The sequence below is a fragment of the Oryx dammah genome, unplaced genomic scaffold (assembly GCF_014754425.2).
Source record: "Oryx dammah isolate SB20612 unplaced genomic scaffold, SCBI_Odam_1.1 HiC_scaffold_11164, whole genome shotgun sequence".
NCBI classification, from domain to species: domain Eukaryota; kingdom Metazoa; phylum Chordata; class Mammalia; order Artiodactyla; family Bovidae; genus Oryx; species Oryx dammah.
This window is the reverse complement of record NW_024080557.1, coordinates 1,498,295-1,522,498: the sequence shown is the minus strand read 5'-3', so window position 1 is coordinate 1,522,498 and position 24,204 is coordinate 1,498,295. Positions and strand designations below refer to the sequence as shown.

The window sequence follows — 24,204 nt, the reverse complement described above, 5'->3', positions numbered from 1 at the left end:
ACTCAGCTTGTACTGTGCAGTGTTTAGTCATTCAGTTGTGTCCAACTCTTTGCAACCCCATGAACTATAGCCTGCCAGGCTCCTCTGTTCATAGGGATTCTCCAAGCAAGAATATTGGAGTGGGTTGCCAGCCCAACTCCACTCAAATCCAAATTGTTCCTACTGCCAAAGTGAACATATCAACAGCAAATAAAACCCTGTCAACACTCTACTCAAAACTCATTATTTGCTGCTCCTCATTTAGAAGATAAACTTAGAGGTCCTTAACATGACATAGTTCTTACCTCCATTTTTAGTCTTGCTTTTCATCACTTCCTGTTTCACAGTTTGTATTACAGAAACTAATGGAATATTTCTTTCTATTGTGACATTATTCTTTCTATCTTCTACAACATTCTTCTCCACTTCTTATCTTTGCCTTCTTTTGCACTACCTGGGGGTTCTCTCCTGGAGGAAATCTTTCCACTTTATTCTTTAAACAGGTGGCTCTCATCTCTGCTCTATGTAACCCTGTGTGTCCATATTCCAAAGCACTTAGCATAGGATATTGCATTTATCTTATTTATGTCTTGTCTCCAAACTGGACTGTGATTACCAAGGTCTGAAACATTTATGAAAAAGGAAGTGCTTTTAATTAGATGTCAAATTGATTATGAGATATGACATTGCATACCTTAAGCTTTAAAATCATAGTTTATACATTGTATATTTTATATTTATGCATATGTTGTGCATTCTGAATTTCCTCACCTGGTAGGAAATATACTTGTTAATATTAGAATGAATTATAGTCATTCTGAAATAAACATAATAGAGAAAAGCTGCTTCCAGAAAAGATAAATTTCTAGCAGTGTAGATCTGGGGGAAGAACTCTACTCTTTGAATCATAGTAAGGTTGCCAAAAATAGAACTTCATTCTCAAGATCCATTTTGAACAAATGTGAACATTTATTTTATGATTAGCTAATAATAACTACCATTTATTAAAAACATACTGTATATGAACCATAGTATGTTCTGTTTTCAAAGCTTGTTTTTCTGTAATACTTACTTCAACCTTAGAAACTATGAGGTATAAATTCTCTTTTATAGTTATGAGACTTCCCTCAAACCATATAACATTCCATGACAGAGAAACATAATCCACAGCTTTGCCTGTGCCCTTAACTATGTTATGTTGTCTCACTAATATGACTAACTTGGTATTACTATTAAAGCATCATTAATTTGTTTTGGTAAATATCAATGGTTAATTTGATTGCACCACCTGATGTGAAGAGCTGATTCATTGGAAAAGACCCTGATGCTGGGAAAGATTGAGGGCAGGAGGAGAAGGGGATGGCAGAGGATGAGATGGTTGGATGGTATCACTGACTTAATGGACATGGGTTTGGGTGGACTCCAGGAGTTGGTGATGGACAGGGAGGCCTGGTGTGCTGCAGTTCATGGGGTTGCAGAGAGTCGAACATGACTAAGTGACTGAACTGAACTCAACTAATCCTATTGGTACAAATTAGCCAATGCAGCAGCTGATAACTAGAGAAATATTGAGAAATTTCAACAGCTTCCAGATTTATTTTGATGTCTAAAAATACAGGTTTTATAATGGAAGATAAAATAACTTATACTATCCATGCTTTCTATATTTTCCCCCAAGGAATTGATATAATATTTGTTACTTGTCAGATTTCAGACATCATCTTTCCTTGCCATCACTTTTTTAGACAGGAGGCATATGTACAACATCAAAGAACTTACTTAGAGGTTATGTTATTATATATCAGATATTTGGCTGACAGAAAGTATTTCTTAAGTTACAGACTTTTATTATGCAAATGCGGAATAGTGTGAAGTTTGAGCACTTGAATTGTGACATCAGGCAAGTCTGAGATTGAATTTTGTCCTATCACTGTTGGCCAAATAAACACAGACAAGTTATTGGGCAAGGCATTTTTTAAAACTTAGAAGTGAATATTCCAGTGTATCCACTAGAATGTTTTAAGTATGGGGAAGCTATGGTTTAAATAGTAAAGAAATACATTATTTAGCACAACATTCTGTCTAGATGTATGTAAGCCTCAGGCATATAGTAATAACATTCATCTCCTGGCTCTGGGCATCTCCCTCTGTAAGCTTTGTCCTCAAACTATGCATTTCAAGATGACTGCAGTAGCTCTAGTGAATATATCCAGATCCAGACACCTCCAGAGCAGACTGATTCTTTGTATTTCATTTGATCTCCTAGGAATATTTTCCCCACACCCCCAAACCCCCACCAACACTCCAAGAAGATTGCTTCTCACCTTCCGCTAACCAGAATTAGGTCACCTAGTAATATCTAATCTTACCCCTGACAGATGAAATGGAACTGCTAAAATTGGCATAGACTCATTAGCAGCCATTCCATGGAACTTAATATGGGGTCAGAAGTCACTAAAGCATGAGGATATAAATAGGAAGATAGGTAGCTGAACAAAATCAATGTCCTGTTTGGAAGAGAAAGGTTGGAATGAACAAGTAAGATGGCTGTTGAATAAACAATCAATAGTTTCTGCCACAATTCACCCATTTTGTTATCAAGTATTCATCCCTATCTGTACTTCTTTCTTTACATTCACTTTGAAAAACTTTTTATATGAAAAAATGCCTTCATTAATAAAAAAACAAAAAATGTTAGCCACTTACATATAAGTCTAGTATCTCCAAGTATTGTGCTGGCTTTTCCATTATATCCAGTTATAGGTCCTCATTATCTGGAGACCTATAGTCAAAAGAAAGTTATCATGAAATCCCCAACAAATGTGATATCCATATAGTTTTAGCTTCAGAGGTCACTGGCTCATAGAACAATATAGTATCCTGCTGGTTAAGGAGGTTGGTGAAGCTTATCTTCTATGGAAGGGGGATGAGCTCCTTGATCAACCTGGAATGTAGCAGTACTCATTTTACCTCATAGGAACTTTTTTATTGTCTGATATGGCTTCTGGTTCTAATTTGTGGAAATATTTTTTTTTCCCTCTTGTATAATGCTGCCCTAGGACATCAGTGCCATTACATACAACAACTACCATTGCTTCTTAAACTGGATGTTTTCTGCTTTTGCCACCCTCTGCCAGAATCCATGGTTTAGGGCGCTTAAGTCTCAAGTCTGAATGCAGTCAATGAAGGGGAATATAACATCTGACCATATTGGGAGTGTACTGTGCTTCCTACCAAGTTTCCTAAGTCTACAAATGATAGGAGGTTCAGGTTCTGAGTGGCTAAACTAATATATAAATGAACATTACATATAGGTTTAGGTTTCAAATAAAGCCAGTGCATGTGTGGTGCTGAGCCCAGGACTCACAATGTTAATATTTAAATAAATTTGTGGGTAAATGATATAAAGAATATAATTGAGTAGAATTTCCATGAGACTTTATAAAACATAATGATGGAGAAATCTTTTGAACTGTGGTGTTGGAGAAGACTCTTGAGAATCCCTTGAACTGCAAGGAGATCCAACCAGTCCATTCTGAAGATCAACCCTGGGATTTCTTTGGAAGGAATGATGCTAAAGCTGAACTCGAGTACTTTGTCCACCTCATGCAAAGAGTTGATTCATTGGAAAAGACTCTGATGCTGGGAGGGACTGGGGGCAGGAGGAGAAGGGGACGACAGATGGCTGGATGGCATCATGGACTCGATGGACATGAGTCTGAGTGAACTCCAGAAGTTGGTGATGGACCGGGAGGCCTGGCCTGCTGCAATTCATGGGGTCGCAAAGAGTCGGACACGACTGAGCGACTGAGCTGAACTGAACTGAAATGATGGAGAAAGTGACAGTTATGAAAAATAGATTCTATACCAGTTCTATCAAAATATCTTGTGAAAATCCATGTATTAAGCACTATGGGAAATGAATGTACTAAGTATTTAATATTTAATATTAGTTACATATTTCTTACGTCTGGAAAGTCAGTGTTAAAAATGTGTGAGATTATTGTTGACTCCACTAGTAGTTTAAATATGTTAACATAACCCTCAATTAACATCATATAACCATTTGGAGTTGGCACTCCACAAATGGAAGCCAAGAGTGTGGCTTATTTGGTTAAAAAAAATCAAGACAGTTATAAATTATGCTATATTTAGGGGCATATTTAGCTTTTTATCCAACAGTCCTGTGACCCAAGTGCAGTTTTAATTTTTTTCCCACTCACAAATGATTAGGAACAAATAATAGAGGCAAAATGTATGACATTTCTTTCTCTACTAATACGCATTATATTCTTCCCATATTTCTTACTAAATATTTCACCCCTACTACCAGCTATATATGTAGAGAAAGTATTTATATTACACTGATGAATACTGATTTTCATTTGCTTTTCATTTCATTTTCATATTATACCATGGATAGATCATATTATACAAAGATAAAAGGATGAAAAATTGCTATTACAGGAAAATACAGAAAATGAAAATTTCACATCAAACTCTTTATGTTACTTATTACATTTTTGTGTGAACAAAAATGGTTTGTTGCTTTGCTTTTGTTTTTACAAATTACTTTTATATATTTTACTGTTTTTTTTTTCCCTTTTAGGAAATATCTCAGTGTGTCATTCTTGAGTTTTACTATAATGCTTTATTTATATTAATGTCTCCAATTGAGGCCAGTGTAGTTTTTATTCTTTTATGCATAGATTTTACTTCTAAATAACCAGTCCAATAATGATGTTTAAACTAAGCTTGCAAGAATCAAACTAAAATGAAAGTGTTCTACAAATTCAGTCAGAATTTTAGCTTCCTGATTCGGTGTCATTGAAACAGTTCAAGAATTATAAGTGTCTGAAATTTCATTGACAGCTCAGTGGTTAAGTGCTTAGCTGAAAGTATATGGATGTTAGTAATTAATTCATCACTTAATTTAAAATGAAGCAGAGTTCTCATTGTTACATATATACATGCAAGAATCTCAGTTAAAATTCAGGGAAATAAAATCTACCATTAAATGGGTGTCCAAAATTTGTAGAACATGATTAAACGATAATGACTATCAAGGGTTTGGCATAGAAATAGCAATCAACCAATCACTTATTAAATTCCTAATTTGTATCTGCTAGCCTATTAGACTTTTAAAATCATATAATACTAGACATTCCCTGATTTTAAATGCAATTCACTCATGGCTCTACGTGGAAAAGGCAATGGCACCCCACTTCAGTACTCTTGCCTGGAAAATCCCATGGATAGAGAAGCCTGGTAGGCTGCAGTCCATGGGGTTGCAAAGAGTCGGACACGACTAAGCGACTTCACTTTCACTTTTCACTCTCATGCATTGGAGGAGGAAATGGCAACCCACTCCAGTGTTCTTGCCTGGAGAATCCCAGGTGTGGCGGAGCCTGGTAGGCTGCTGTCTATGGGGTCGCACAGAGTTGGACACAACTGAAGCGACTTAGCAGCAGCAGCATTGGCTCTATTGTGAAATGACTTGACATAAAGTGGATCATATGATTTCTCTTTTGAAATGATGACAGATGAGGTACTCTGAAAGGGCCTCCCACTGAAATACAAGAAAAACATTGCATTGGGTTTCACAATAAAGGAAACCAGTAAAGCTCTTCTGGATACCATATAAACACAAGTACAATTATGCATATATAATAAAAATAAGTGAACTGAAATGAAAGTAGGAGATGAAATGGAAAGAAAGCTTGGAGACAGAAAGAAAGCTTGGTTTTCCTTGTGGCAAATGGCAATAAATCTCTGGAATTAGGATAAGACTGGGGCCCAGTCTCTTTGGATCAAGAGGCTGAACTTGAAACCTCAGCATTCAGTTAAAAGCTTCAAATGATGTTAAACTGACACCAGCTTAATAGTGACCCTTGTATCCAGTTAGCAGAAACTGAAATTATACCCAATTTAAGACCTTCAGGATTCTCACAGCTTAAGCCCCAGTAAAAATCGATTTACTGCTAAATATAACTAAACACATAGTGAAGCAAGCTACCCTGAGTGCGTTGCTAGAAATAACAGAGTTTCTTTGGGAACTCGGAACATTCAAAAGCCCTCCAATATATGATGGAATTTAGATAGTAACATGCATGCCCCCTATAAGACACATGCTCAGAAAGACCTGAACAGAGCCTGAGCTTTCACCACTAGTTGATCTATATATTTAATGCCAGCTGCAGGTGAAGGCCAAGACAAAATTGTAAATGATCTGGCTAGATGTTAACAGAGTATCCAAGTACTGAGCCGATTTTCAAAGACTGAGAGAGTTCTTGCTGTGATCTGAATGCTTCTGTCCCTTCAATGTGATGGTATTAGAAGGTAGGGCCTTTGGGAGGTCTTGAGGGTGAAGCCCTCATGAGTAAGATTAGTTCAGTTCAGTTCAGTTCAGTCACTCAGTCGTGTCCGACTCTTTGCGACCCCATGAATCGCAGCACGCTAGGCCTCCCTGTTCATCACCAACTCCCTGAGTTCACTCATACTCACATCCATCGAGTCAGTGATTCCATCCAGCCATCTCATCCTCTGTCATCCCCATCTCCTCCTTCCCCCAATCCCTCCCAGCATCAGAGTCTTTTCCAATGAGTCAACTCTTCTCATGAGGGGGCCAAAGTACTGTAGCTTCTGCTTCAGCATCATTCCTTCCAAAGAAATCCCAGGGTTGATCTCCTTCAGAATGCACTGGTTGGATCTCCTTGCAGTCCAAGGGACCTTCAAGAGTCTTTTCCAATACCACAGTACAAAAGCATCAATTCTTCGGCGCTCAGCCTTCTTTTGCCATGTTAGGTAACAGCAAAAAAGATGGTCTTCTGTGAACCAGGAAACTTGCTCTCACCATACACTAAAACAAACAATGCCTGGATCTTGGACTTCCCAGCATTGAGAACTGTGATAAATAAATTTCTATTGTTTAAATGCTATCTAGTTTATATTTTGTTATAGCAGCCCCAACCTACTGAAATGGGTATTTTTTCTAGCTCCTTGAATTTAAAGAAATTTCAGTTAAAATGCTGGATGGAAATGAATCTTCAAAAATCAAGAACAGCAAACTCTGGGGAAGAGAGAGAGTTTGATTTCCAGAATTACCACATTATGATATCGAAATGGCTAGTTTTCAGCCACAACAAAGAAAATTACAATGTATGCAAAGAAACAAGAGAATATGGTCATTCAAAGGAACAAAATAAACTGACAGAAAATATCCCTGAAGACATTCAGTCATTGAAATTATTATACAAAAATAAAAAGCAATTGCATTAATTATGCTCAAATAGCATTATTTTTGATAAATGAATAAAATGATATATGAATAAATGAGAATATCAATAAGATATTAATTTTAAAAAAGAAACCAAGTAGAAATTCTAGAGCTTTAAACTATAATAAGTGAAATTTTAAAAGAAAAATACTAGAGGGTTTTGATAATTGGTGTGATCAGCAGAAGAAAGAATTAGTAAGCTAAATAGAACAGTTGAAATTATTAAGTCTGAAGAACAAAAAATTAAATAATAAGTGAAAGTAACCAAAGGGACTGTGGAACATGAGCAAATGGACAACAAATGTGTTATAGGACTCTCAGGCGAAGAAGATAGAAATAGTGGTATAGAAACAATATTTGAAGGAAATGACGAAAAAGTTCACAAATTAGAGAGAAACGTGAATCTATCCATTCATGAGGCTCAGCAAACTCTATGTAGGATAAGCTTAAAGTTATCCATCAGTTCAGTTCAGTTGCTCAGTCGTGTCAGACTCTTTCCAACCCCATGAATCACAGCACGCCGGGCCTCCCTGTCCATCACCATCTCCCGGACTTCACTCACACTCACATCCATTGAGTCAGTGATGCCATCCAGCCATCTTATGCTCTGTCGTCCCCTTCTCCTCCTTCCCCCAATCCCTCCCAGCATCAGAGTCTTTTCCAATGAGTCAACTCTTTGCATAAAGTGGCCAAAGTACTGGAGTTTCAGCTTTAGCATCATTCCTTCCAAAGAAATCCCAGAGCTGATCTCCTTCAGAACGGACTGGTTGGATCTCCTTGCAGTCGAAGGGACTCTCAAGAGTCTTCTCCAACACCACAGTTCAAAAGCATCAATTCTTCGGCGCTCAGGTTTCTTCACAGTCCAACTCTCACATCCATACATGACCACTGGAAAAACCATAGCCTTGACTAGACAGACCTTAGTTGGCAAAGTAATGTCTCTGCTTTTCAATATGTTATCTAGGCTGGTCATAACTTTTCTTCCAAGGAGTAAGCGTCTTTTAATTTCATGGCTGCAGTCACCATCTGCAGTGATTTTGGAGCCCCAAAAAATAAAGTCTGACACTGTTTCCACTATTTCCTCATCTATTTGCCATGAAGTGATGGGACCAGATGCCATGATCTTCGTTTTCTGAATGTTGAGCTTTAAGCCAACTTTTTCACTCTCCACTTTCACTTTCATGAAGAGGCTTTTGAGTTCCTCTTCACTTTCTGCCATAAGGGTGGTGTCATCTGCATATCTGAAGTTATTGATATTTCTCCCAGCAATCGTGATTCCAACTTGTGCTTCTTCTAGCCCAACGTTTCTCATGATGTACTCTGCATAGAAGTTAAATAAGCAGGGTGACGATATACAGCCTTGACATACTCATTTTCCTATTTGGAACCAGTCTGTTGTTCCATGTCTAGTTCCAACTGTTTCTTCCTGACCTGCATATAGGTTTCTCAAGAGGCAGGTCAGGTGGTCTGGTATTCCTATCTCTTTCAGAATTTTCCATAGTTTATTGTGATCCACACAGTCAAAGTCTTTGGCATAGTCAATAAAGCAGAAATAGATGTTTTTCTGGAACTCTCTTGCTTTTTCCATGATCCAGTGGATGTTGGCAGTTTACCTAAACATATTATAGTCCTATTGTTGAAGGATAAAAACAAAGATAATCTTGAAAGCCGTGGGGGAAAAGTGACTCTTTAAGAAATCCTAAAACTATTAACAGTTGATTTCTGAAAGAAGAAGAAAAGATGCTGGAACACAAGGAAAACCAAATATTTAAACAATGAAAACAAAATTGTCGACCAAGAATCCTGTATCTGCCTGTCAAAACTCCTTCAGAGCAGAAGGAGAAATCAAGATATTTTCAGATAAACAAAGCTAAGAGAGCACAGAACTAAACCCTCCCATCCATGATCAGTCTTTGACAGAGGTGCCAAAACCATTCAATGGGGAGAGAATTCAGGGATACCCTGGAGATAATGTGTGTTCAGCTTTAACTAAATAAAATAAATATCATAGTAAATTGAGTCCCACAACTTTTTATTTTGTTTCATTTTGCAGTGTATATAACAGTTATGTTTACAGTATCAGTTCAGTTCAGTCACTTAGTCATGTCCGACTCTTTGCAACCCCATGAACTGTAGCATGCCAGGCCTCCCAGTCCAACACCAACTTCCAGAGTCCACCCAAACCCATGTCCATCGAGTCAGTGATGCCACCCAACCATCTCATCCTCTGTTGTCCCCTTCTCCTCCTACCCTCAATCTTCCCCAGCATAAGGGTCTTTTCAAATGAGTCAGCTCTTCGCATCAGGTGGCCAGTGTATTGGAGTTTCAGCTTCAGCATCAGTCCTTCCAATTAATATTCAGGACTGATTTCCTTTAGAATGGACTGGTTGGATCTCCTTGCAGTCCAAGGGACTCTCAAGAGTCTTCTCCAACACTACAGTTCAAAAGCATCAATTCTTTGGCACTCAGCTTTCCTTATAGTCCAACTCTCACTTCCATACGTGACCACTGGAAAAACCATAGCCTTGACTAGATGGACCTTTGTTGACAAAGTAATGTCTCTGCTTTTCAATATGCTATCTAGGTTGGTCATAGCTTTCCTTCCAAGGAGTAGGCGTCTTTTAATTTCATGGCTGCAATCACCATCTGCAGTGATTTTGGAGCCCCAAAAAATAAAGTCAGCCACTGTTTGCAGTGTTTCCCCATCTATCTGCCATGAAGTGCTGGGACCACATGCCATGATCTTAGTTTTCTGAATGTTGAGCTTTAAGCCGACTTTTTCACTCTCCTCTTTCACTGTCATAAAGAGGCTCTTTAGTTCTTCTTTGCTTTCTGCCATACAGGAGAAAAACTATTAAAAATGCCAACATATGGGCTGAACAACACGCTGCTGAATAACCAACAAATCACAGAAGAATTCAAAAAAGAAATAAAAATGTTCATAGAAATGAATGAAAATGAAAACACAACAACCCAAAACCTGTGGGACACTGTAAAAGCTGTGCTAAGAGGAAAGCTCATAGCAATACAGGCATACCTCAAGAAACAAGAAAAATGTCAAATAAATAACCTAACTCTACACTTAAAGCAACTAGAAAAGGAGGAAATGAAGAAACCCAGGGTTAGTGGAAGGAAAGAAATCTTAAAAATTAGGGCAGAAATAAATGCAAAAGAAACAAAAGAGACCATAGCAAAAATCAACAAAGCCAAAAGCTGGTTCTTTGAGAGGATAAATAAAATTTACAAACCATTAGCCATACTCATCAAGAAACAAAAGGAGAAAAATCAAATCAATAAAATTAGAAATGAAAATGGAAAGATCACAACAGACAACACAGAAATACAAAGGATCATTAGAGACTACTATTAGCAATTTCTTAAAATACCACACTGTTGAAGTTTGCCACACTGATTGACTCTTCCTTTCACCAGTGATTTCTCTGTAGCAGGTGATGTGTTTGATAGCATTTTATCCACAGTACTTTTCAAAATTGACTTAATTCTCAAATACTACTACTGCTTTATCAAATAAGTTTTTATACACTAAATTCTTTGTTTTCATTTAACAATGTTCAGAGAATCTTCACCAAGAAGGGATTCCATCATGTTCTTTGCTCATCCATAAGAAGCAACTCCTTATCATGAAGTTTTACCATGAAATTGTAGCATTTCAGTTCCATCTTCAGGTTCAATTTCTAGTTATAGTTCTTTTGGTGTTTTTATTGCATCTACAGTGACATCCTCCACTGAAGTTTGTAATCAACTTCTTCCAAACTTAATTTTGATATTTTGCTCTTCCCATGAATCACAAATGTTCTTAAAGACATCTAGAATGGTGAATCCTTTACAGAAAGGTTTTAATTTACTTTACCCAGATCTATCAGAGGATTTACTTTACCCAGATCTATTCAGAGGAATCACCATCTATGTCAGATATAGCCTTATAAAATGTTTTTCTTAAATAATAAGACTTGAAAATCAAAATTACTCCTTGATACATGGGCTGCAGAATGGCTGTTGTTTTACCAGACATGACAACATTAATCTTGTTTTATAGTTTCATCAGAGCTCTTGAGTGACCAGCTGCACTGTCAATAAACAATAGTATTTTAAAATATATCTTTTTCTTTCCTGAGCAGTAAGTCTTAACAGTGGACTGACAATATTCAGTAAACTCTATTGTAAATGGGTGTGCTATTTCCAGGCTTTACTGTTCCATTTATAGAGTACAGACAAAATAGATTTAGCATAATTCTTAAGAATTCTAGGATTTTCAGAATAGTAAATCAGTATTGGCTTCAAATCAGCTACCTATACCCTTAACATCAAGAAGGAAATGGCAGTCCACTCCAGTATTCTTGCCTGGAGAATCCTCTGGAAGAGGAGCCTGGCAGGCTATAGTCCATGGGGTCACAAAGAGTCGAACATCACTGAGCAACTAAACACCATACCCTTAATGAGTGAGTCAGTTTGCATGTTGAAGCCAGGCATTGACTTCTCCTCTCTAGCTGTGAAAATCCTAAATAGTGTCTTCTTCCAACACAGGCTTCCCTTGTGGCTCAGCTGGTAAAGAATCCACCTGCAATGCAGGAGACCTGGATTCAATCCCTGGGTTGGGAAGATCCCCTAGAGAAGGGAAAGGCTACCCACTCCAGTATTCTGGCCTGGAGAATTCCACGGACTGTATATAACCCATGGAGGTCACAAAAAGTCAGACACGACTGAGCAACTTTCACTTCACTCCTCTTCCAACAGAGGCAACTGTTTTGTCTACACTGAAAATCTATTGTTTACTATAACCACCTTCATTAATTGTCTTAGCAAGATCTTCTGGATAATTTGCTGTGGCTTCTGCTGTTTACCTTGTACTTGTATATTATGGAGATGGCTCTTTTTCCTTAAACCTTATGAACCAAACTCTGCTAGCTTCAAACTTTTCTTTGCAGCTTACTCACTTCTCTGAAGCTTCATAAGACTTGATGAGAGTTTAGGGCCTTATTCTGAATTAGACTTTGGTTTTGAGAATGTTGTGACTGGTTTGAGCTTCTATTCAGGCCACTAAAAGTTGCTCCATATCAGTAATAAAGCTGTTTCACTTTCCTATCATCCATGTGTACATTAGACTAGCATTTTTAACTTCCTTCAAGAACAGCTTCTTTACATTTACAACTTGCAACTAATGCAAGAGGCCTAACTTTTGGCCTGTCTTGACTGTAGACATTCATTTCTCACTAACTTTAATCATTTCTAGTTTTTTATTTAAAGTGAGGTATGTGGGACTCCTCTTTATACTTGGGCACTTAAAACCACTGTATTGTCACTAGTTGGCCTAATTTCAATGTTACTGTCTCTCAGGGAATAGGGAGGCTCAAAGAGAAAGATAAAGATGGGGAAGAGCCTGTCAGTTGAGCAATCAGAATACATTTGACGTTTATCTTTTAAGTTTACAGTTTTAAGTGAGTATGGTTTGTAGCTACCCAAAACCATTACAAAGTAACATCAACAGTCACTGAGTACAGATAACCATAACAAATGTAATAGTAATAAAAAGTTTTGAAATATTGTGATAAATACCAAAACATGACACAAAGACATAAAGTATACAAATGCTGTTTTAAAGGAAATGATAATGATAGGCTTGCTTAACACAGTTTTGCCACAAAACTTCAGTTGGTAAAATATACAATATCTGCCAATCACAATAAAGCAAAGTGCAATAAGGTGAGGTTTACTTGTAGATGGGCTTCCCTGGTGGCTCAGATGGTAAAGAGTCCACCTGCAATGCAGGAGATTCAATAAATGGTGATTGTAATGTTGGATAGCCACATGCAGAAAGAATGAAATTTGATTCTTACTTGTACTGTATACAACAGTTAAATCAGAATGGATCAAAAACCTAAATTTAAGTGCATAAAGTGTAAAATTGATAGAAGAAAAAAGAAAAAAATAACATGATATGGGATTTTGCAATGGCTTCTTAAATATGACACAAAAACACAAGCAACAGCAACAAAAAATAAATAAAAGTGGACTTCATTACATTAAAATTTTTGAGGCATCAAAGCACACTATCATAAGAATGGAAAGATAATTCACACAATGGGAGAAAATATTTGCAAACAATATAGCTGATATAGGCAATTAATAAGCAATTAATATCTAGAATATGTAAAGAGCTCTTACAATTCAGCAACAATATAACAAATGACTTAATTTTAAAAGAGGTAAAACAATAGAATAAAGGACTCAAATAGACAGTTACCAAAAACATATACAAATGGCTAATAAGTACATGAAAAGATGTTCAACATCATTAATTAGAGTGATGAAATTAAATCCACAGTAAGCTACAACTTTATACCTACTAGAATGTATATAATAAAAACAAAACAAAAAGCAGTGAGGTATATAGAGAAGTTGGAACCCTCGTGAATTCCTGCTAGAAATTTTGAATGTTCAAAATTTCTGGAAAACAGCTTGGTAGTTCTTCAAAATGTTAAATTTATGACCCAGTAATTTCACCCCAGGCATATATACAATAATTGAAAATAGAGATTCAAATAGGTACTTTTACACCAATCTACATAATAACAATACTCTTCATAGGTTAAAGATGGAAGCATGCCAAGTGTCCATCAACTGAATAATGGTTAAAATTAGGTATAAATGTACAATGGACTTTATTTCCTGTGACAGTGACAGTCTTTATTTTCTTGGGTTTCAAAATCATTGCTGATGGTGACTGCAGCTATGAAATTAAAAGACGCTTTTCCTTGGATGAAAAGTTATGACAAAACTAGAGAGCATATTGAAAAGAAGAGATGTTACTTTGCTGGCAAAGGTCTGTATAGTCAAAGCAATGGTTTTTCCAGTAGTCGTGTATAGATGTGAGAGTTGGACCATAAAGAAGGTTGAGCACTGAAGAACTGATGTTTTCAAACTATAGTATTGGGTTTCCCTTGTGGCTTAGCTGGTAAAGAATCTGCCTGCAATGTGGGAGACATGTTCGATCTGTGGGTTGGGAAGATCCCCTGGAGAAGGGAAAGGCTACCCACTCCAGTTTTCTGGCCTGGAGAATTCCAGGACTGTATAGTCCATGGGGTTGCAAAGAGTCGGACATGACTGAGCAACTTTCACATTCACATGCGAGTCCCTTGGACTGCAGGGAGTATGAACCATGCAATCCTAAAGGAAATAAATCTGAAATATTCATTGGAAGGACTGATGATGAAGCTGAAGCTCCAACACTTTGGCCACCTGATGTGAAGATCTGACTCATTAGAAAAGATCCTGATGCTGGGAAAGATTGGAGGCAGGAGGAGAAGGGGATGACAGGGACAAGATGGTTGGATGACATCACTGACTCAATGGACATGAGTTTGAGCAAGTTCCAGGAGATGGTGAAAGACAGGGAAGCCTGGCATGCTGCAGTATATGGGTTCACAAAGAGTCAGACACAACTGAATGACTGAACAACAAACAAATGGACAGTTATTCAACCATAAAAGGAATGACGTTCTGATACACACTCTACAATGCAAATGAACCTTGAATACTTTGCTTAGTGAAGTAAATCAGACACAAAAGGGCAAATATTGTGTTATTCCACTTACATAAAATATCTGGAATATGCAAATTTGTAGGGTTAGAAAGCATATTGGAAGTTCCCAGGATAAAGGGGAAAACGGAAAACGGGGAGTTATTGCTTAATGGTAACAGGTTTTGGTTTTGTATGATGGAAAACTTTCCAGAAAAAGACAGTACTGATGGTTCAGAAAACCTGAAAGGAAACATAAATGGCAAACATAAAAAGATAATTTGATTACTAATGAAGAAAATGCAAAAAAAAAACTTCACTTTTTATACCCTCTAGATTTGTAGAACTAATGAAATAGAATGTACACAAGTTGTGGACTTTTAAAGTGATAGATAGTTTTCAAACCTTATGGCACGCTATTTTGAAATTTAATTTTGACTGTTATTACTCACAAATTTTACTCATAAGTACACACTTAATGTATAGATATACTTGTACATTTGAGCCAGAAATAACCATGTTGCTTATTATAGCAAAAGCAATGGGAACAACTTAATCTCTATTAATAGGAAATTATTAATTGAGAGTACTTATATTTAACTCAATGTAGAATAGGCAAACTTTTCTTTTAAATCATAGCCATTTAAAATTGTGTTTTGATATATTCTGTATTAAATATGACCAAAACAAATGTTTTAATTAATGCTAATAAAAATAATTTTAAAAAATCAAAAAATAGACATAATAAAAAATGTTGGTTTTTGTTAAAAAGGTAAAAATAGGATATGGAATCTCTCATATTTTAAATAATTTTTAAAAATTAAGGCCTTGTTCATTTTTCTGTAGTACTATTGTAGCCTCAGCTCTTCTGAAACTTTATTATAAACTACTTTTTGCTCTAAGCATAGTTATTTATAGAACAATATTTATGTAATTTCTTCTGTACAGATTCTTAATTAAATTATTCTCTAAAATGTTTTATTGGGTTCTGAATTTAAGAATTTCAATTTAATTAAATATGAACTTTTACATAAATATATAAACAATAAAAAAGAACATGATTCTATTTTGATAAGAGCTATTATTAAATTGCTTATCATGATATAATATGTCTCCCAAAGAATTGTGCTCCCAATTTTGCTGGAAAAATATAATATAAATGAGGGATTCTATTATCAAAGAATACACAAAAATAATCCTGATGCCTTTAAATTTAGTGATCTAGGTTCAAATTTAGTTCTAACATTTTTTAAGCTTTACTATCTAGTGGCAATTTTATACTCTATGCTTTTCCATGCTAGTTTATTTTTATTTATAGTAAACCATTCTCCACCTACATGTGCCTTTTATAAAACCTTCTCAAGTTAGATTTACATTCAAATTCCTCAGATAAGAATGTTCTATAAACAGAAACTATGTTATGTCATTCAAATATTATTACAGAAGACATGATAGTATAAATAAAAATTATAATTATAATGATTGAACATTATAAATATTCTCATATGATTTCCTATCATAGTATGAAATTCTTATATAGATAGCTATGGACATGTGGATATATAATATGTCTGCAGGGCATTTTAGTGTTTTTCTGCCTTTGTTCTCTTGTTTGCTTTTAATATATAATGAGATATATTTGAGATACTTGTTTCTGTTCATTGGTAGGTTATCCAGATAAATTTTGAAGAATTCGACCTGGAAATTGGCTATGATACCTTGACAATTGGTGATGGGGGTGAAGTTGGAGACCCAAGGACAGTGCTCCAAGTGTAAGTTCTCAATGTTTCTTTCTTGATTAGCCTGTCAGTTTCTCGTCAAATTTTACCTTTTTTTTTTATTGATTCTTCTCACTACCTTCAACAGAAGGAGCATAGTATATTATGTATTGTCATCAATCTGCATATAGTATATTTATTAGTTCTTTTAAATAAGGCTTAATATACTTGATCCACACATAGTTACTTAGAATCCATTGCCAGAAAGGGGCCTAGGGTGAAACTACAGATAGGCTGATTGGTCTTATTTTGGAAAATACTTCTACCCTCACAGAGTTATAGAATAAAGTGTTAAAAGAAAAAGTTATGAAATTGATCCCAGAGACTACTAGTACTAAGAACTGGTGGGTGTTGCAATTTATTGGAGGCTTAATCATACCTGGTCATCATCAGTATCTGTGAGAGTTAATCAGTGGTTTGACATGAAGTAGTAGTATAGTAGAGCAGTGAATAGCTCTCAGAGTTGAGCTAATATACTAAAAAGGTTCTTAATGTGAAGAAAAAAGAAAAAAAGGGTGAACTTATATTAAGTAAAGGGAAATGTTAGGAACTTATTATTCAGTCACTAAGTTGTGTCTTGATTCTTTGTGACCTCATGGGCTGCAGCACGCCAAGCCTGCCTGTCCCTCAACCATCTCCCGGAGTTTGCCTAAGTTCATGTCCATTGAATCAGTGATGCTATCCAACCATCTCATTCTCAGCTTCCCTCCTCCTTTTTCCTTCAGTCTTTCCCAGCATCAGGGTCTTTTCTAATGAGTCAATTGTTCACTTCAAGTGGCCAAAGTATTGGAGTGTCAGCTTTGCAAAGCTCAAAACAATAAAGGGCAATGATCTTTACTATAATTTTAGGTACTAAGAGGAAAACCCTTAATATTTTAAATAAGCCATACATTTTCTAAAAGAAAAAGAACTCTGTTAATTGAGTTTGTAAACATGTCACAGTCCATCATTTTCTGCATTCCTTCTTTTTTTTGAGAATTTTGAGCCCATGCTCATTTGATTTTGACCTTAGTTGCTTCAAAGAAAATCTTCTATTTTGTTAGTGGATTTGCTGGGTTTTTTAATTCTTATAAAGGATAGATGCTGTCTCTATTTCCTTTTATTTTAGAAGATAACGTGAATATATTTTTAAGTAATTTTTAAAACCCTGTGTTGTATGAATCAGACCAAATAGCAGATCAGAAGTATAATTTAAAGAATAGGTTCATAATTGATTTTTAGAGTGGTCCAAAAGTTAGCTAGACAACATAATACCAGATAAAGAACAAATATGTTGATAAGAAGAAGTCTTATAACCCCTGTGAATTCAAGTGGAATTAGTTGTATCTTACAGACTATCTGCTACTGGCAGAATGAATGAAGAAAAAGTTACATTTCCCTCTTCTCATGTTCCTGTCATCATATTGTCCCTAGTTTACAAAGGAGTTCTACTTCCTTACTTGTAATTCTTTCACTCTGAGAAATTATCTTAATTCTGAAAAGTCTATGTGATTATTTTTATATTTGTCTGTAACCACAGATATGTTTCTTAAACATGTTTTTCTTCCTCAGAGCAAAATTACATATTTCTGAAAATATAACACTTTTTTCCTTGGGTAAAGATGACTGCAACAGAACTTAGGTGGCACCTACCTCCTGTGTACATGTGTACTCAGTAGTGTCTGACTCTTTGTAACCCCATGGACTATATCCTGCCAGGATCCTCTGTCCATGGAATTCTCCAGGAGAGAATATTTGAGTGAGTTGCCATTTCCTCCTCCAGGGGATCTTCCTGACTCAGGGACCAAATTTGCATCTCCTCCGTTGACAGGTGGATTCTTTACTGCTGAGCCATCTGAGAGGCCCCAGCTACCTCCTAAAGGTGTTCAGATAAAAGTCGTTTGACTAGCTAACAGAGATTTTACAAAATGGAAATTAGATAAAAATTCTTTTGAATGCCAAGACTCTATGATAAGAGAACCTAATAGAATTGTATCCATTCAAACTGCTGCTGTTGTTGTTCAGTTGCTAAGTTGTATCCGACTGTTGGCATCGTCCTGGATTGCAGCATGCCAGGCTCCTCTGACCTGCATTATCTCCTGAAGTTTACTCAGATTTATGTCCATTGAGTCAGTAATGCTGTCTAACCATATCATCCTTTGCTGCCCTCTTCTCCTCTTGCCTTCAGTCTTTTCCAGCATCAGAGTCTTTTCCAATGAATGGGCTCTTCGCATCAGTCGGCCAAAGTACTGAAGCTTCAACTTCAGCATCAGTCCTTCCAATAAATATTCATTGTTCATTTCCTTAAGGATTGACTGATTTGATCTCCCTGCAGTCCAAAGGACTGTGGTCTTCTCCAGCACCACCATTCAAAAGCATCGATTTTTCAGCACCCTGTCTTCTTTATGGCCCAGCTCTCATATCCATACATGACTGTTGGAAAAACTGTCACTTTCACTGTATGGATCTTTATCTGCAAAGTGATGTCTCTGCTTTTAAATATGCTGTCTAGGTTTATCATAGATTTTTTTTACAAGGAGCGAATGTTGTTTAATTTCATGGCTGCAGTCACTGTCCACAGTGATTTTGGAGCCCAAGGAAATAAAATCTGTCACTACTTCTACTTTTTCCCCTTCTATTTGCCATGAAGTGATGGGACTGGATACTATAATTTTAGTTTGTTTAATGCTGAGTTTCAAGTCAGCATTTTCACTCTTCTCTTTCACCCTCATCAAGAGGCTCTTTAGTTCCTCTTCACATTCTGCCATTAGAGTAGTATCATCTGCATATCTGAGGTTGTTGCTGTTTCTCCCAGCAATCTTGATTCCAGCCTGGCATTTCCCATGATGTACCGTCTAGTCAAGGCTATGGTTTTTCCTGTGGTCATGTATGGATGTGAGAGTTGGGACTGTGAAGAAGGCTGAGCGCAGAAGAATGGATGCTTTTGCACTGTGGTGTTGGAGAAGACTCTTGAGAGTCCCTTGGACTGCAAGGAGATCCAATCAGTCCATTCTGAAGGAGATCAGCCCTGGGATTTCTTTGGAAGGAATGAGCTAAAGCTGAAACTCCAGTACTTTGTCCACCTCACGTGAAGAGTTGACTCATTGGAAAAGACTCTGATGCTGGGAGGGATTGGGGACAGGAGGAGAAGGGGACAACAGAGGATGAGATGGCTGGATGCCATCACTGACTCGATGGACGCGAGTGTGAGTGAACTCCGGGAGTTGGTGATGAACAGAGGCATGGCGTGCTGCGATTCATGGGGTCGCAAAGAGTCAGACACGACAGCGACTGAACAGAACAGAACAGACTCTGCATACAAGTTAAATAAGCAGGGTGACAATACACAGCTTTGTCATACTTCTTTCCCAATTTTGAACCAGCCTGTCATTCCATGTCCAGTTCTAACTTTTGCTTCTTGACCCCACAGGTTTCTCAGGAGGCAGGTAAGGTGGTCTGGTATTCCCATCTCTTTAAGAATTTTCCAGTTTCTTGTGATCCACATAGTCAAAGATTTCGTGTGGGCAATGAAGCAGAAGTAGATGCTTTTCTGGAGCTCCCTTGCTTTCTCCATGATCCAACAAATGCTGGCAACTTGATCTCTGTTTCCTCTGCCTCTTTGAAACCCAGCTTGTACATCTGGAAGTTCTTGGTTTTTGTGCTTCTGAAGCCTAGCTTGAAGGATTTTGAGCATAATGTTGCTAGTTGTGAAATGAGCACAGTTGTACATTTTCTTTTTGGAACATCAAAGCATGAGGAAGTGGTCCCAGCCTCTGCCTGCAGCTGCTGCTAAGTCACTTCAGTCGGGTCTGACTCTGTGCGACCCCATAGACGGCAGCCCACCATGCTCCTCCATCCATGGGATTTTCCAGGCAAGAGTACTGGAGTGGGGTGCCTGCACCTGGTTACCCTCTATTCCCAAACTCAGCTCTGTCCTTCATGATGCATATAGACTTCCCAGACTATACATTCTAACTGCCCACACCTCCCTGCAAATGGTGCCCACTGGGTCTAAGAGTGCACATACAGTCGTGTGTTCTAACCCTGAGAACGTGGACCTGGAAAGAGGCTTGTGAGGGTCCAGGAAGCAGGAAATTCCAGGAGTACTAGTTTTCAGGGAGTTGTAGAACAGTACTTTTTAAACAAACTGTAAAATAAAAGATTTGCTTTTATTTTAAATTTGTTTTGGACTGATAATTTTACAAAATGAAACAAAAAAATTAGAAAAAAAATAAAAACACATATAAATGCATTTCAGGTTTTTTTAAAGAAATTCACCAGACAAAATTATTATTTCAAATTACTCTAGAAGATTTAGTCCTAATTCCTATTATTTTCTGTTCTTACCATGTTGCAGCTGGAAATTAATCTATGATCTCCTAGGGGGTGTGGGCAGGCACAACCCTGGGCAAGAGGTGGGCTACAGAATAATCAGAGGAAAGGGTCAAGGAAGGAGTCTATCTTGCCCAAGTTTCAAAATAGTGTTGCATTTTTATTGTTCAGTCATTCAGTCATATCTGACTCTTTGCGACCCCACGGACTGCAGCACACCAGGCTTCCCTGTCTTTCACCATTTCCTGAAGCTTGTTCAAACTCAAAGTATTGCATACAACATGATAAATTGTCAATAAATTATTTTTTTAAATTAATTGAAAATAATTTATTTGAAATAATGTTCTTCTAATGGGTAAAATAGTCTCCATTTAAACATTTTATTTAGCAATGTATTTACTCGTTTATGTATTCCATTTTGCATTTTTGTTAAGTGTGATCCACATGCTAGAGATTTAACTTTTGGAATTAAAACTAATAAATTTACTTAAAAATTTAGATAACTGAAAGTCAGGAACATAGTAAAACATGGATACTATGTTCATTAAACAGAGACCCATGTAATATCACATTTGAAAGTATTTTTTAAGAGGATGAATTCAGTCTATATAGTTAAGTTTATAAGTTCTGATTAGGTTAATAAACACATGATATCTCAGTTTTTAAAATATTTAACAAATAAAGGAAAAATCCATCCTATTTTATTTACTTTATGGAATTGAATTAAGCATTGGAATTACATGATGCTTCTGTTTCCAGGTTTCTTTTAATATTTAGGCTCTAAAATTTAAAATCGATTGTGATATTCTACTCCATAAAAAATATAGTCCATATAGTCATAACATGTTCAACAGCTAAAATAATTCTCTAAAAATGAATTATGGAAAGTTTTAAAAAATAATTTTTATGATTTCTTTCCCTGAAATACAAAGCATATCATTTTTGCAATTCAGCAACTTAAAAATAATTTGAGTGTGCTGTATCTATCTGTTTACAATGTAAAATTTAATTCTCAGATATATTGGTAGTATGTTCTAACAGCACTCTTCCCTGGGACATCTTTTTATTTTGAATATGTATGCTTTAAATATACATGCATGTACACAAACATTCATACCCTGTTTTGTGCTGATATATTTTAAATTAATATTTTCTTTATTTTAATAATATTAAATGCATAATATTCACACTAGCTTTAAGAAAATGTAGCTTTCCTTTTTCTCATAGGTTATTATTATTTCTCTCAGCTCATTGGCCCATATGTTTGGACAAGCTACTTAGCTGAAGATACATGTTTTTTAACTAGTCAACAATTTATTCTTTAAAAATGACGCCCTCTGTCAGACTACTGTATAAGATATTTTCCCAGAGCAAACTTTTCTACAACCAGGGACTTATACCTTTCCAAATTTGTTCTTGTACCTTCCATTCTTAATAATGAAAATCTAAATACTAAGTGACACCATAGGATAATGAAAGAAGGGAATATACTGAATATAACAAGGTGATATTTTTAGAAATGGATGGTAACAGTATAAAAAGGACTTAGAAAATTGACCATGCAGAAAAATCCTTCACATTTTATATTATAGTTTTTAAAAAGCAAGAAAAAATATTTTTTCACTGCTTTTATTTCTGCCTTGCACACATTCTTGTCCTTCTCCATTAAACACACACACACACACATTCAATACATGCTCACAGTCATTTAAGTTCCTTGAATGCAGCGACTATTACTCATCTTGGATTTTCCAAAATACCTAAGGCTTGTGTTAACATTGTTAGATGTTGCATGAATTATAATAGGAGAGGAAAAATTAAATCTGCATCAGGACACATCGACTGAAACATGCCAGCAGGAGGAAATCTTTGCAGACATTAGCAAGGGCATACCGTGAGGTGTAGAGCACTATGCAGAGGACTACCTGGTGTATCAGTGCCTTCAGGCTGCTATAATTGTATATATATATATAGAATAGACTGAATGGTTTATAACAACAAATATATTTCTCACAGTTCTGGAGGCTATGTCACAGACCATGGTGGCAGCAGATTTTGTGTCTGCTGACAACCCACTTTCTGGTTCATAGATGGCCATCTTTTTACTGTGTCCACATATAGCAAATGGGGGCAGAGTTCTTTCAGGAGCCTCCTATATAAGAACACAGTCATATTCATGAGAGCTTACCTTCGTGACCTAATCACCTATCAAAGTCCCCACCTTCATATAACCTCACGTTGGATATTAGGTTTCAACATATAAATTTTGGCAGCAGGGGGACATTTAGTCTCTGGCTTCAGAATTTCAACAGTGTTCACTGATACCACATGCAAGAAAACAATCAAACTGACAGTAGCAATTGTCTCATGTGGACAAAATTTGATGTGTAGTCATTCAAATGACTTGCTATTGGGCAAAAATAAATGCATGTTCCTGGAGATTCAGAATTACTTTAGGCTGCAGTATGAAATAATCTGTGTGACATTTGATTACTAACAACAAAATGTTAAATAGGAGAGATAATTTATTTTTATGATTCTTCATTATTTTTTCAGTGTGATTATAGTCACATTTTCCATTATGAGAACACTGACGATTTTACTGAAGAAAAAAAAAGAAAGCAGTTTACTATTATACTTTAGTTTGTTTTGTGAAAATACTGATGATTTTACTGCAGTTTAAGCAATGACTATGGCTTTATTTGCAGAGAAGGCAGAGTACCCCACTCCAATACTCTCCACCAGGGAAGCCCAATGGCAACCCACTCCAGTACTCTTGCCTGGCAAATCACATGGATGGAGGAGCCTAGTAGGCTGCAGTCCATGGGGTCTCGAAGAGTCATACACGGCTGAGAGACGTCACTTTCACTTTTCACTTTCATGCATTGGAGAAGGAAATGGCAACCCACTCCAGTGTTCTTGCCTGGAGAGTCCCAGGGATGGAGGAGCCTGGTGGGCTGCAGTCTGTGGGGTCGCACAGAGTTGGACACGACTGAAGCGACTTAGCAGCAGCAGCAGCATGGCTTTAATTTGGAGTTTTTGTGTATTTATTTTTGTGTTGGATTCAATTGGAACAAATTGTCTAAAGATGCTTTTAGTTGTTATTTTTTCTTCTTCAACAAGAATATTTGTACTATGGTATGCATTTCAAAAGTGACTATAGAAAACAAATTAAGACAAAATATAGAAAAGGTATGTAAATATATTAGAGTTCTTCCCACAAATGCCAACTATTTTAAGCATAGTACCTTGTTAGAGTGCTAAATATGTAAATGAAGTAGCCATAGAAGAGTACAAAGATGTATGTGCTGAGGTCTTGACCT

The 24,204-nt window shown here is 36.5% G+C and overlaps 1 protein-coding gene across 3 annotated transcripts in view; it reads left to right on the top strand.

Annotated features, from left to right (window-relative positions):
* The window catches only part of LOC120860724 (CUB and sushi domain-containing protein 3), a 1,429,922-nt gene that overhangs the window by 746,472 nt on the left and 659,246 nt on the right, over positions 1-24,204 (top strand). For all 3 annotated transcript variants that reach the window (XM_040236474.1, XM_040236473.1, XM_040236472.1), the window contains one exon: positions 16,461-16,564. In XM_040236474.1, coding sequence (XP_040092408.1) covers positions 16,461-16,564 — 104 coding nt within the window. The remainder of the gene's footprint in view (positions 1-16,460; positions 16,565-24,204) is intronic.